The sequence below is a fragment of the Diadema setosum genome, chromosome 21, assembly GCF_964275005.1.
Source record: "Diadema setosum chromosome 21, eeDiaSeto1, whole genome shotgun sequence".
Taxonomy (NCBI): Eukaryota; Metazoa; Echinodermata; class Echinoidea; order Diadematoida; family Diadematidae; genus Diadema; species Diadema setosum.
The window spans coordinates 13,836,373-13,852,234 of record NC_092705.1 but is presented as its reverse complement, the minus strand read 5'-3'; the positions used below and the strand labels follow the sequence as shown (position 1 = coordinate 13,852,234).

Genomic DNA, 15,862 nt, shown 5'->3' with positions numbered 1-15,862 from the left:
ACATTCAAAGGTTATAAAGCTTCTCAAAGGGACACTTTTGAAACTCACGCCCTTTGAGGGTTTTTTTTTTTTAAATAAAAATGTAGTGTTGATCAGTTCTTCATAAGATGAATACCTAGATGCAGGCAGTAATCTTTGATTATGAGGCTGTCATCATCACATTATTGCCTACAAAATACTTGAAAAGACTTTGTTTTGTCAAACAGACTAACTTTATGAATTTTTACATGTTTCAGTGGTAGCCAAACAAAGAAATACATTAAAATAACATAGTCATTCAAAGTTGTGTGATACTGATGACTGCTATGTACAAAGATATATCTATACCACAGCAACATAATAAGAAAACGAATATTGTAGCCAAACAGAGTTGGGGGGGGGGGGGGGGTAGAGGAGAGAGGTGGGGGGGGGGGTAGGAAGGGGAAGGGGGGGGGAGGAAGAGATCTGACACAATAGATCAACATAAACCAGCAGAGTTTGTATGGGATGAATACTTCCCATAGACTTAATAATGTGTGCATTGCATGCATCCTCTATAGGGCTCACACCTATAAATATTTCCCCATAGGGATGTGTGTTAAAAATCAAATTTCGAAAAATTCTGTAAAATAGCTGAGAGAAATGAGGTGTTTCAGCTTCACTAACCTAGATAAGTTAGATATACCCTTTCATCCATCAAATTTTCAGGGTGGATTCTTCAGTTCAAATTCTGTCCAGGGGGCCGCAAAGCCAGACTACGAGTTCTTGTCACTCAAAAAATCACCCATTTTCCGTACACGTACCCAATGAAATATAGTCCCCTCAAATTCTACCAGAAGAGCTTTCATCTTCCAACCAAAATGCAATTTGTAGAGGAATTCATACTCAATTTCTACAGCTATTCAGTTTTCTGCCAAACTACATCATTGATTTTTAATTATTTTTTTTCTTCATTTATTTTGGTATCTTTGGTACGAATTTGTGAAGGGGTCTGGGACATTCCATTGTATTTACGGGTGTGAGCCCTACAACACAGGGCCTATAGAACAGTGCCGAAGTGGTGCATGTAGTAGTCTTGGCGCAGACTCCTTTACGACCAACAATTAGGGTTTGTGCCTGCAAACTACCGGAGGTGAGGGGAGACTAAAGGTGGCCTCACACTATGCGGTTTTTTCGATCGCAGTGATTGCGATCTGTTGCGGTTGCCAGATCGCAATCATCGAGTCCCATAGTGTGAGCGCAACGACCGCAAGGCTTGCGAAATTTCAGCCGGTCGCAAGGGTTCGCAGAGGCAACCGCAGACGATCGCAAGGTTTTGAACATGTTCAAAATTTGACAGCAGCCGCAAGCAGGTCGCAAGGCTTGCGGACGCCTCCAAGTCGCAGGAGTCGCATGCGGCCGAGAACCGCGTGCGACTTCTCGAAACCGCAAGCAGTCGCAAGAAAAAACCGCATAGTGTGTCGCCTGTGGCGTCTGTCAGTCCGTCCGTCGTCCGTCCGTCCGTCCGTCGTCTGTCCGTAACGCTACAAAAACTTCAATAACTCTTTACTCTGGGCTTCAATTACAATCAAACTTCGAAGGAAGAGGGGTCACACAAAGTTTCACATTTCACCATATATGAAGGTCACCTCAAGGTCAAAGCTCACAGGCTGGGGTCAACGAACTTTAGGGCCCAATGTTAAGTTTTTATGGCGCGTTTCTATTATGGGTCAAAACTTTTGATCTATAACTCCATTTGTGACCAAACTTGGGTAGTAGATGTCCCTTGGGGAGTGGATGATCACCACAAGGTCAAAGGTCACAAGCAGGGGTCAACGAACTTTTAGAGCCCAATGTTAAGTTTTTATGGCGCGTTTCTATTATGGGTCATAACTTTTGATCCATAACTCCATTTGTGACTAAACTTGGATGGTAGATGTCCCTTGGGGAGTGGATGGTCACCACAAGGTCAATGGTCACAAGCATGGGTCAACGAACTTTTAGAGCCCAATGTTAAGTTTTTGTGACACGTTTCTATTATGGGTCATAACTTTTGATCCATAGGTCTGTTTGTGACCAAACTTGGATGGTAGATGTCCCTTGGGGAGTGGATGGTCACCACAAGGTCAAAGGTCACAGGCAGGGGTCAACAAACTTTAAGGGCCCAATGTTCATTTCTTATGGCACGTTTCTTTTTTGCTATAAATTTTTACCCTTTCATATCTCTTTTTATCTGTTATATCTCTTTTTTTTATCTGTTATATCCCATTCGCGTACAATTTCTTGTACGCGAATGGGCGAGACACATTATGGCACTTGCTATGTTTTTGGACTAGATTTCCCCTTTAAAGCGATGGGTCCCATGTGTATAGGAGAGTCATGTTCCCTCTGCACGTAAAAGAACACACTTCACTTCTCTTGTAAAGAGCAGAGTGAAATCTCAGTGAACTGGTTAGACACACACCTACACACACACACACACACACACACACACACACTCACAAACGGCTAATTATACTCACCTCTAAATTATGTGGCCTATTGGGTCACAGACACACTTCACTGCCCCGGCTGACTTCGAGATTGGCAAAGAATTGATCATCACAATGACAATGATACTAACAATGCTAATACTACTTGAAATGATACTACTGATACCAATATTAATGAAACTAATATTATTTGTTATTAACATTTGTAGCAATAATCATTATCATTAATAAAGATAATAGTAATGATGATAGAACCTCATATTGTCCTTTACATCTTAGTGCCTTCGGCTTTACCATTATTTTAATGAAAGCGTGCCTTTACGCTGAGTGTTGAAGCGTTAAAAGTTGAGTTTCCAAATAGATTTTATTTATAATTTTGTGGTTTGACACTCGTCACATGGTGCAGTACATTGTAGAAGAAACTGTGTGTACAGTCAAACTTCGATGTTTGCACCTAATCATCAACCTGTGGTATCACGAATAGACAAGTTTTCCTTAAAGTTTAATTCTTAAAACGCACTATAATGTCTGTGAATAGTTTACTACAACTGCATAAAGAAGATTTTTTTTTAAATTAATGAATGAAATCAGACAGGCTTTCGAAATGAAGTTGTGGATATGAAATATCTTCTTTCAAGGAGGTTAGGCGTAACACGAAAAGAGACTGTGAAATCCGAGACATCTCTCCTAGACTCAAATAGGCTGACCACATCTGTATTATTTAGTTGCATGATACCCTGATTTTCGATCAACTCGACAGACCTTTACTTGGATGAAATACCCATTTCTGTTGAGTGTTCCTGCAAAGTGGCTTGTCCTCTCCGATTTGCTTCGCAATCATCAGGTTTGTTAAACCAACTTTCCTTTTTCTGTTTTCGGTCCGCCCGCGCCCCCTTCCCGACTTTAATTTACTTTAAACCTAATTGATTCATTTGGTCCAGTATCAGCTCCATTTAGCTCAAAGTTCAAAATGTCCACGTGATCGCAAAAGATGTTATTCATTTATATGTGGAAATTGCATGAAACAAACGAACTCCAAGTGAACTCCGAGTGAATTGATGGATCAAGAGAAAACAAGAAGACATACTTGACAAGAAGAAGAGATGTTGCTTTGGTTCGTCTGTCTGTTTGTTTGTGTTTGCCTCAGCACAGTGGCAAAACAATGTTGACATTTTGTCCTTTGTTGAAATAAACATGAAGAGAGAGAGCTCTGTAAAATATTCGTTTGTCTTGAGTCTTAACTGCCACATACTGTCATTATATTTGTATTTGTTGAATACTTTGCTATGCATTCTAGAAATACGTAAATGTAAAAACAGATTTAACTGAATTAAACTTTCTTCACCTACTTTCTTTGTTTTCCATCAGTTGGCGGTCCATCAAAATTATTTTTGTTATCTGGCACTGACAGATATCGTATTCTGGATATTTATACATATTCAGCTTTCTCTAGATTGAATGATAACTTGTTACAATTAAATAAAGCAGGAGCTTCGGTTTCCATGGTAATTCGATGTTATGTTAAGATTTCGATCAAGGGCTTATCTGCGTTACAACAACATGCACTGGTATTATCGACAAGAGGTGTGTGCTGAAATAGAATGGATGAAATTGAAATAATCTGTAACATTCTATAGCGGATCCAAGAAAACTAGACAATATTTCTGAACTGTGTTAAATTCAAGGAATGAGAATATACAGAATTACACCTGTTACACCTGTTTGACTAGAGTGAAATCATTTCTGAAGTGAATTTGATAAGAATATCATAAAATTTATTTCCTTAGGCCCTATCCTGTCATTATACTGGTATATCTTTAGCTTCAGACAGCATATAAAGCTTTACAATTGAAAACACCCGTCTGTTTTGGCTACAGGTCTTCTTTGCAATATTCCATGTGGCTGACGTAATGCTTTTATTTGGCCATTGCACTTTTCCCTGACAAAACATGCTACGACAAAGTATATTATTTCTGAAAATGTATTTCTTTCAAATTCAATCCAATTCACTCTAATTTTTGCTTTTGTTTTCTTCCACAGAACATAAGAATATTACAAATTATCGTAATTACGCATTGGTTGACTGTACACTGAAAATTGAATCAACGAGTTCAAAACATGTACATGTATTACACAGTTTCAAGCATGTATACACAGTTCCATTATAGTTACATTATCTATAGTCTGAAAAAAGAATGTGGGTTCACTGAAAAGCAGTTCGAGTATACTGTGTTCAAGATTTGTAGCATTTTTAATGTAATTTTCACTAGGATTTTGAAGGCTATGATTACAATGGCTGCTGTCTAGTGCAAATAGAACGCTGAAGTGATGTACGATTTACAGGCTTTAGTGTATGAAGTCTATCGATTAACGAGATGAGAGAGCTTAGTGTTCCCTTCGCTTAATTCCATCACAGAAAGGACTTGAGGATGAAGCAGCTCGCAGAAACGATATCCATAATGATTTGTTGAATGGGTTTGAGCCCACGTCTCTCCACTTCAACATCAAAAGAGGGGGTGGCATCATTCATTCGGCTCTTCAAAATGTCGACAGATGCTGGGCTGCTGGGAGTAACACGTGGCTGCTCCCACTCAAAGTGAACTTTCAGAACGAATATGCTCTGGACTTTGGCGGGCCGCGTAAGGTTAGACGAAATGAATATTAATTGACGTCATAACCATAATGAAGGCATCACATTTCTGCTGTCATTGGAATATCTTTTGCTCATCATTAAAAAAAGATAGTATTCAAACCTATTGGTTCGTAGTAGGCTACGTTGAAGAGTCAATAACTCGAGACATAGAAATGGCAGACACAGGGACCTCGCAGGTTTGATCTCCCGTAGTCTACTATAAAACAAAATGCACATCAATGAGGGCATCACCCACACAAGTTACCTTTGGGACAAGCTGAGGGCGTTTGGACAATATCAAAGGTACAGAGTCTGGGTGATTATAGGCCTAATGATGTCCAAAAAAAAAAAATGTGGGTATTATTTGTTTTAAAGAATAATGGAGTAAATCCTTGTCTACTTGTCGTTTGATGGAATACCACTGAGCGCCAACCATTTTCGCGAGTAAAGGAACCATGTATAGTGACATGAAAATTCTAATGACCCGTCATTACAGTTTCCTACTTACGGATCATAATTAGGTACTTTATCATTGGTACTGTACTGTATTATTTAATCTTAATCGTTATCGCTCATTGAAAGTGATTTTTATATGAGGTACAGTAAAAAAAAAAAAAAAAAATGCATGAGTAGAAGTATCCTGTATAAACAATTTGTAGATGTTCAAATGTAAAAGTTCGAAAATCATCCGGAGTTCTCCTTTAAACTGGCAACTGGAAAGAGAGAGAGAGAGAGAGAGAGATTACAGAGAAAGGGAGCTCCATGATTTGTTTACATTGAATTGCGTATCAGCAATCTCAAAGAAACAAAGACACAAAGAATGGGCACTTTTCTCATTCAATTTTCACATCATATAGATCTATGACTCTTGCTGCATAAAAATATCATCATGTCAATAATCTTGGTAATAATAATAGTTTGATAGTGCTATGCCTTGTGAATAGCCCAACATAATCAGCTAGAAAGTGTCTTGCTTAGAAATATCTTGCTTATCCGGCCAATCACTTATTCGGATCTCTTCCGGTCCCGGCATGACCGGATAACGTTGGATCGTCTGAAATGATAGTTAAAATCACTGTATATGATTTGGTGTGCACGCGTGTATGTACTTCTATATTTCTGTATATGATATAGGTTTTTTTTTTGTCTTTGTGTTCGAGTGTAATGGCTTCCACATACAGTTTTACCTACGTCGTGCCGATAGCTGTAGAATATTCATGTGTTTTTACGCTCACATTCGCAGGAATTCTTTCAAGAGCTTTTCAAGAGACTCATGAACCCCACTCAGAAATCAGTCTTCAGGAAGTTAGACGAAAGGGTTTCATCGCCCCTATGGTTCAACAAGGTGAATATTTGTACTTGTAGGTCTACTAAACAAAGTCCAGGGAGCGGCATTAACGACCACATTTCCACCGATATCAGAAGTATTTGATAAAGATCAACCGGAATCACACAAATAATGAAAAAAGTAACTATGTGAAAAACAAAACCACCGGACCACACAGTGAACATCCAGTACGATTTTCTAAAACAGTTGAAGTTTTTACGGTGGATGGATAAAAGGATATGATGACCTGGCGGCTGTTCTGTCCTCACTAGCAATATTGGCTTTGAGGGGGATACGACATTCACTGCCTGAACTAGAATTGTATTGCCCGAGTCGAGGACGAGGGCAGTACAATTCTAGTGAGGGCAATTAATGTCGTATCCCCCGAAAGTAGACAGTCCATATCATTATCATTACCCATTTCAGGCATCTTGAGCAGCAAAGTACATCATTACAATGTAAATTTTAACAATTTTTCCACTCGGCGCCAGCTCGAGCTCTACACCACACTGCGCGCTGCATTCCTATACACAGCTCAGGTACGCGGCGCGCGTATATAACAGCTAACTCACACAGGCGCAAGGATCGTCCCCTATTTTTACGTGTTAACCTATGGCAATTTGCCCTTTGTCGCGAAACTCGGGTATGCGGCGCGCGTAGAAACAGCCAGCTCACACAGTAACAGCGATCGTCGTTTAGTTTTACGTGTTAACATATGGGAATTTGCCCTTCATCGCGAAACTACTCCGCGAGAAACTGTCATCAACAGCAAATTTTCCTCACTAGGAGCTCAAGTGCCCGGATGTTATATTCCCTCGTTTTTAAAACGAAAATCCCACAGGCGTTTCTCAAAGCGGGGAATATGGAAAATTTGCTCCTAATCTCCCTGCTAGCGCGTAATCCCACGCGTAGTATGATGGAAATACAATTTTGTAGAACCACAGCTCAGATGCCTGTTACGGGTAATAATTTGCATTAAAAACTAGCCTAAATAATAGTGAGGTAATATTGAGCAGTGTAGGATATCAAGGGCAAACAAGGATGCATGTGTAATGCAATACATGATTTGGTAAGACAATGCATGAATATCATTCTATTCAAACCTAGAATACAAAAAAAAAAATAAGGCTTGGATTGGTGACGTGAATTATCTTACATTTGATATCTTTCATTGAATGTTCTGTTCATTATTGTGCTGGTATGTAAAGTCTTATTCACTGTGCTGTTTTACGTCTAAGTCTCAAATAAAAACTGAATAAAGCACAAAGCTTTTTTATTCACATGCAGTGCATATCTCGGTTCTAAAATACCAGCATTATTTTTTTTTTCTATTTTATACTGGTTAGTAAAGGTGATCTATGCCGCATTATTTGTTTTGGTATTTATCATTAGGAATACAGACAGCTGGACAAGATAAAAAAGATAGGGTTTCTGTTTGCACTGATGGTCTACAATCGCGCCATTATCACGATACCATTTCCTGTCCTCCTGTACGAGAAACTCTTGAGCAAGAAGTGAGTATACTCCCATCTACGGTCATGTCAACGCCTCCTTTCACGCGCACTGGTGATGGAAGAAGGGCAGAAGTACATTTCTTCTTATCCACAATGTTATTTTGTAGACCTACTTCCCGAGCTGAATATAAGGTCGAAGTACGCGATCGCCAATCAAAATCTTACCAACGCGAGTTGGATTAAATGTTTGTTATGCTGTCGGTAGGAGTATCTCACTGAGCTTCGAATAAGTGTTGCGGATTTTGGACTCGCCAACATTCTGACGAATGCTGGCGAACCCAGAGTTAGCCTCTATCATTTTAGCAACATTCGCGCGAATGTTTACGAATGCAGTAGGCGACTATTAGCGAATGTAAATTGCTAACAAATATTTGCCAATCCTTTGCAACTGTTTGTGAACTTTAGACACCTCTTGCCGATTCCTGATAAAGTACCTGGCCAAATAATGCAGCCAACCCCATTGAAAGGGTGAGTTCACCTTCTCCCAGCATTCAGGCTTCCTCTGACCACCGTCGAAGAATCTATCATAAGATGGACTTCGAGAATATGAATTTCTGCCAGAAAGAGGCCCATCGTGTTGCTGCCCTTGAAAAACTGCTTTGCCTGGCTGCTGCAGCAGATGTCGTGTTATAAAGAGAAGGAAAGAAATTGAAGACAAGAAGAAGAAAAGAACGAGTGTTCAGGACGGAGACTGGCTGTAGCAGAGGAGAGGTTTTGGTCAATATAAAAACCTCTTGCAGGAATTACATGATGAGGATCTCATGAGCTTCAAGAACTTTCTGCAAAATGACCTGTTTCACGACCTGGTTGAGAGGTCACCCCCCCCCCCCCCCTCCCATCCAAAAGAAGGAGACCAACCAGGGAGGTGAGACGTTTCTTCTCACCTCCCTCGACAAACCAGCCTTTGAAGCTGGCCATTGCATTGAGATCTTTGGCCAGTGGTGATTGTTATACGTCTCTGTAGGTCAGTCACGTGGTCGCCATCATTAGGGAGTTTTGGCAAGCACGACGCGGCCGGGAGTTGAGCGTGCCGTGTGCAGAGTTTGCTTCTGCGCATGATCAAATCCGAGAAACGTCCCGTCCTTGGGAAAACGAGTACGGTACTCGGCTTAAATAGCGTTCGGTCCCGATGCTGGGCAGGAGTGAGTCAGCCAGCCAGCCAGCCAATCAGCGATCTTGCCCATACGTCTCCGTCCTGTACAGGAAAGCGAAACCGCTTAGATATGGAGATGGGAGTCTGAGTACGGGGACTGTCACAGCTGATTGCTTTCGCGCATTCTCGGTCTTCCCGTCGTTTAGCGAAAACTCCCTATTGTTGAATCAAAAAGAACCTCAGCGACACGTCTTACAGCCGTTTGCAAAGGCTTACAACACGTTACTGTTATGCAATCGCCTGCAACTGTTTGTGAAGATGTTTAAATTCAAAAAAGAATTTCTTTGCGAAAAGAAAAAACTATTTGCGGCAATAAAAACTGTTGCAAATGTGATTGCAACTGTTTACGAACCCTGACGAAATCTGAAGTTTGCTACGTTCGCAGACATTCGCTGCTCAGCGAGATACCCCGTAGCAGAATGAAGATAGAGTCCCCAGATGTTTAGTCCGTGTAGGTTTTTTTTTAATTATGATATATTATGCGTGTTGATTTTAGCACTGTGTTTTACACATCCAATTGAATTTAAGTATTCGGATGATAATTCTCGTTTGCAAACACCTCCTTGTCACCATAGCAACATTATTCAGTATCACACGTAACACTGCCTTTTTACCTGTTCATCCAATCAGCGAGATAACTCTTTTAGAGTTTAATAGGAAGTAAGACCCCGTTTACAGTGCGGGGCTGGGCCAAGCCGCGGCCAAGCCCAGCCTCAATTGCGGGGCCGAGTCCCGCAATTTTGTCCGTTTACACTGCCGGGCTCGGCCGCGCGCGCTTTCCCCTATCAAAAAAGTCCTGTGGTACTCCTTGTGGTACTTTTCGGTACCACACAATGTACCACACACTTGTAATGTTACCACAGAAACTGTGTCGTACTGTACCACAGGCTTGTAGGGTACTCCCTGTAGTACTTGTCAGTACCACACAATGTACCACATAAATAAATGTTACCACAGGAACTGTGTGGTACTGTTTTACAGGCTCATGTGGTACTCCCTGTGGTACTGGTTGGTACCACACAATGTACCACACAAATGTTAACACAGGAACTGTGTGGTACTGTGTCACAGGCTCATGTGGTACTCTGGGATGTACCACAGGGCAGTACCACAGGACATTACCGCAGGAAAGTACCACAGGACAGTACCACAAGACAGTATACACACAAATTGTCCTGTGGTATTTTGGGACGTATACCACAGGAGAGTACAACAGGAAAGTACCACAGGACAGTATCACACGACTTGTTCTGTGGTATTTTGGGACGTACCACAGGACAGTACCACAGGGCAGTACCACAGGACAGTACCACAGGAAAGTACCACAGGATAGTACCACAGGACAGTACCACACGACTTGTCGTGTGGTATTTTGGGACATACCACAGGACAGTACCACAGGAATTGTCCTGTGGTATTTTGGGACGTACCACAGGACAGTACCACAGGATAGTACCACAGGACAGTACCTAACGACTTGTCCTGTGGTATTTTGGGACGTACCACAGGACAGTACCACAGGGCAGTAACACAGGGCAGTACCACAGGACAGTACCACAGGGCAGTACCACAGGGCAGTACCACAGGACAGTACCACAGGAAAGTACCACAGGATAGTACCACAGTACAGTACCACACGACTTGTCCTGTGGTATTTTGGGACGTACTACAGGGCAGTACCACAGGACAGTACCACAGGATAGTACCACAGGATAGTACCACACGACTTGTCCTGTGGTATTTTGGGACATACCACAGGACAGTACCACAAGAATTGTCCTGTGGTATTTTGGGACGTACCACAGGGCAGTACCACAGGACAGTACCACAGGATAGTACCACAGGACAGTACCACACGACTTGTCCTGTGGCATTTTGGGACGTACCACAGGATAGTACCACAGGGCAATACCACACGACTTGTCCTGTGGTATTTTGGGACGTACCACAGGACAGTACCACAGAGCAGTACCACAGGAAAGTACCACACGATAGTACCACAAGACAGTACCACACAACTTGTCCTGTGGTATTTTGGGACATACCACAGGACAGTACCACAGGGCAGTACCACAGGACAGTACCATAGGACAGTACCACACGACTTGTCCTGTGGTATTTTGGGACGTACCACAGGACAGTACCACACGAATTGTCCTGTGGAATTTTGGGACGTACCACAGGACAGTACGACAGGAATTCTTTTGGTAATTTTCGATGTATACCACAGGAGAGTACCACAGCAACTGTCCTGTGGTATTTTGGGACGTACCACAGGACAGTACCACAGGACATTACCACAGGACATTACCACAGGAACTGTCCTGTGGTATTTTGGGACATTACCACAGGACAGTACCACAGGAACTAATCATGTGATATTCCTGTGGTATGTGTCCCAAAATCCCACAGGAAGATCATAATATGGTACTGTTCCACACAGAAGTACCACACAGCAAATTAAATGCGTAATATCACACAGTCGATCATGCCCCATAGCAATACCACACAATACCACACATATACAATAGGAAGTACCAGAGAAAAATGCCACAGGATATTCTTTTTTTTTCTTAACATTTTATACCAGAGGACTATCACATCAGGAGAACATCAAACAGCAGTACCACACAGGAGTACCACACAGGAAAATTGTAAGGCAGAATCAACTGAAATTTATAACAAAAATATAAACAAAAAAGCACATATTGATATTCCTCAATTAATTGATAGATGAGTTATGCTGTGAATTATAGCAATTGATTTGCCATTACTTAACCTGTCCAATACTCCTACAGTATTACCTACAGTGTATTTAGTGAAAGTGCTGATATAAAGCATGAGAAATTTCATAAGGACTTCTGTGGTACTCCTATGGTACTCCTGTGGTACTCCTGTGGTACTCCTGTGGTACAAATTTTTACATAGCTCATGAATATTCATAAAAAGCACTCTAGCTTTTAGAAAATACATAAATGACTTAAAAAGTCAAAGTATTAATGATGGGACTTACTTTGTACTTTATGAAAGATTGTCTAATTATGTTATGTTATTCCCAGTATCATAGATATTGTTATGAAAGTGTAATTTCATATCTTGATAATAAGGTATAATCTAGTTAGTAACCATGCCTTAATGCTTTACGGATAGACGGCCATATATATATGTACTGATACGGTCGATGGCTACCTAGGAATAGGATATGACTATATAGATCTATTATAGGACTAGAATGGCACTTGGCCATTAGACTCTCGTTTGGGGTTACATGTTAGGAGTAGGACAGGTTATTAAGTAGGGCCATGTTTGTCCTGAAATCCATCACTCACCTATCAGGAATATTCCTTGATATGTGGCTAAAATTCTCCCAGATTTTTTTTTTCGATCTATCCTGTGTGGTACTCTCCTGTGGTACCACGGTAATGCTGTGTGGTACTGCCCTGTGGTAATGATCGACCTGTGGTACTTTGCAAAATACCACAGGAATTCCTGTGGTACTGTTCTGTGGTACCGGTCCTGAGGTACTTTCCTGTGGTACAGCCCTGTGGTACGTCCCAAAATACCACAGGAATTCCTATGGTACTGTCCTGTGGTACGTCCCAAAATACCACAGGACAATTCCTGTGGTACTGTCCTGTGGTACTTTCCTGTGGTACTGTCCTGTGGTACTGTCCTGTGGTACCGTCCTGTGGTAATTACCACAGGAGTACCACAGGACTTTTATGCGCGCAACAATTCAAACCTTTCTATATTTTGTCGTAGTGGCGCTCTGCTTGTAAACAAACGCAATTTGGTATAGTCTGGTTTTCAGACCCTTTGCCAACTGGATTCCGTGGCGACGAAGTCGCCGCTCGGGCAAAGGCCTTTGCCGAAGGAAATATACTTTGCAGGACAAAACCACCTTAAACTATACTAGTTTTCGACGTCGAGGGGGTCAATATCCTGAAGAGCGAAAAATTACGGGCAGAGGGTTTGGAAGCCAGACTAGTACATACGGAAAGTGTGTTTCATTAACTTTGATCCCGCCGCCCGCACGAAAGCCGTATAACACGTAAAAAATCGCACAAAGTACCCCTGTATATGCAAAGAAACTCGTGTACAGAAAAAATGCGATGGTGTGTCAAAAAACCTCGCCCTGCAAATTAAAGTTTAGACTTTAAGCTTTTTAATGAATATATTCTCAAAATGATTGAGATTCGGGAAATTAGGCTATTTTTTTTTTATTAAAGTTACACTTCAAATCTCCAAAAACTGCCCAAGCCTATGGCGATTCAGCAGAAATCACCGTCTTTCAGCTGATATTGCGCAATGGAAAACACGCCTCAAAAGCTGGTTCTTTGTTCTGTCGATTACCCTCGCGCGCCAAAATATTGTATAATGAGCAAGCTTTCGAATGGTGTAAAAGTTGTTTTGATTGGTGTATAGGAACTTGGGGCCATTTTGCTGTCAAATCAAAGAAAGTTTCTCATTTCTGACTAAAACCTGGGTAATCTCTGCACGTACGTGGCCGATCCTCTGTGTAGCAATTCCAAAGACTTAGGGATGAACGCACACGTGAATGTGCGACGAGTCCGATGTCTACACGGTACTTCGGAGTTGGCTTTGCCGTCGATTTATCCTAGATTTATGGAATTTCATCTGACTTTTTAACTGGAAATGCATGGCGTTGATGGTGAGTCAGAAGATTTCTGACTCCATTGATTCACTTTGGAAGTTGTGACATCGATGTATTTTACCTAAATTTTCATGTAATTGAGCTTCGTGAAATTGTCTCTCAGCGTACTTGCTTGTCATGTGTGTACACGACATGCATATGGACTCTGCCATTGTTACTAAGGGATTTTTGTGTCACGTTCATCTGCGGACAAGCAGCAGCTCGTGCTGGGTTGACTCCCTCTGGGGGTGTTGCAAGAAAGTTGCAATCAATTGCAACTTGCAGCTGATTGTCACTGGCCAATCAAAATAATTGTTGCATGCATGTCTTCTTAGTAGGGCAGACCCTGAGCCAATCAGAATGGTTGTTTCAAAATTAGCAATTATTTGCAATTGATTGCAACTTTCTTGCAACACCCCATTGGCCTGATGATGATGTGTATTTTGGAATATACATGTAATAACAAGCTCAAAGCAGGGAGGTGGAAAAGCTCAAAGAACTAGTAACACGTACAGTATATAAAATGTATGCACGAGATCGCGGATCAGCACATGTACAACGCGACGGATTTTACAAATTACGTGTCCCTCTGTTCGCACTGATTACCCCCATTTGACTGTTTGGACTAACCCAGGCTCTCTGCACAATGCACGTCTGGGTGCATTCACGACTAGGCTGTCGGCGAGTGCACACAGATCGCACTGCCTCAATTAATGAAACAAATGTGGCTAAAGTTTTCCATAAGTTATTATGTAGCCGCGCATTTGGCCCAGTTTGCGTTTACACTGAGAAAAGGCCGGGCTCGGCCGCGGCCGATTTCAACTCCAGAGCGTGGCCAAATGCGCGGCCAATTTTGGCCCCGCATTTGGCCTTTTGCGCGTTTACACTGAAATGAAGGCGGGCTCGGCCGCGGCCGAGCATCGCACTGTAAACGGGGTCTAATTCATATCACAGGATGCACTGTACATCACGCCACTTTGCACGTTAACTAAAGGTTGGAGTCAGAATCATGTTAAAGGTAGGGGATACCTTTTACAGACCTCCCAAAATGCAGAAAAACATTAAATATGAACCTCAGGGGATTTGTTTAGGCCACTGCTGAGAAATTTGGAAGTCAACAGTTATCTACAATTTGAATAATGCACAAAACTCAACTACTCAGTAGTTTTGTGTGTCAGCCACACTTAAGGCTTTTTGTTGCAGTCTTCTGTATCTTTTATCTATAAACACAAATCTAAAAGTATAAGAGCTGATGTAATAACATATAGAGTGTGTGGCAAGAATGTATAATATATAGAAATGTTTGTAAGTTTTGATGAACTTTCTTCACAAAATATACATGATGGACACACATGAAGTGCATTGGTCTGCAAAGGTAGCCTAGTAATGTACTGGAATTTACGGTGAGCCCCGAGAAAAATTTAATTCAAAATCTAACGGTCAATAAAAATGTACTAATGTTACCTTCCACTTTCAATACTTTATGGGAGTTTCTAAAATGATACTCTCTTCAACATACCACTGTATTTATACAACTCTTCATTTAAGGCATGCAAATGGGATTCCCTACCTTTAAAGATACCTGATATTTTTTCCTTCTGTATCTGACGTCATCTCGAAGATCGCTGTGTTTCGAGGACCTTTCCGGGTTGGATGCACACCTTCTGAAACAACTTCGTGACCTCCGGAAGTACTCGGCTGATGACCTAGAGGCCATGGCGCTCAGTTTCGCGGATATCAAACCCGGTGGTCACGACACCCCTGTAACTCCTGACAACTTGTAAGGACGCTGCCATAGTTTTAACTGTGGCTACGTTAATTGCATATGCAAATAATAGCGGAAATAGATTTTAAAAAATCACGTTGGATCACAATGTCAGCCAACAAAATGGTCAATATGCATGACAGAGATGACTACAAACATACAGTGTAACAAAAACGTAAGACCGATAGATGTAAGGTGGTATGAGGTGAATTAACAATGAAAGTTGATATTCTTCGAAAACTCTCCAGTAAGTGGGCGTCCACTGATGATGCATGGACATTCTCAAGACTTGCTTACGACCTTTTTAACGACATTTTTGTTTAATTCAACTTTTGGGGCGGTAACGTATCATTTTGTTAATCGCTAC

General features: G+C 41.5%; 1 protein-coding gene across 1 annotated transcript in view; it reads left to right on the top strand.

Moving 5' to 3' along the window:
- Window positions 1-15,862, top strand: part of LOC140244331 (probable E3 ubiquitin-protein ligase HERC4) — a 31,093-nt gene that overhangs the window by 7,605 nt on the left and 7,626 nt on the right. The window contains exons 6-10 of the mRNA XM_072323973.1: window positions 3,211-3,294; window positions 4,867-5,094; window positions 6,326-6,427; window positions 7,802-7,923; window positions 15,352-15,510. Coding sequence (XP_072180074.1) covers window positions 3,211-3,294; window positions 4,867-5,094; window positions 6,326-6,427; window positions 7,802-7,923; window positions 15,352-15,510 — 695 coding nt within the window. The remainder of the gene's footprint in view (window positions 1-3,210; window positions 3,295-4,866; window positions 5,095-6,325; window positions 6,428-7,801; window positions 7,924-15,351; window positions 15,511-15,862) is intronic.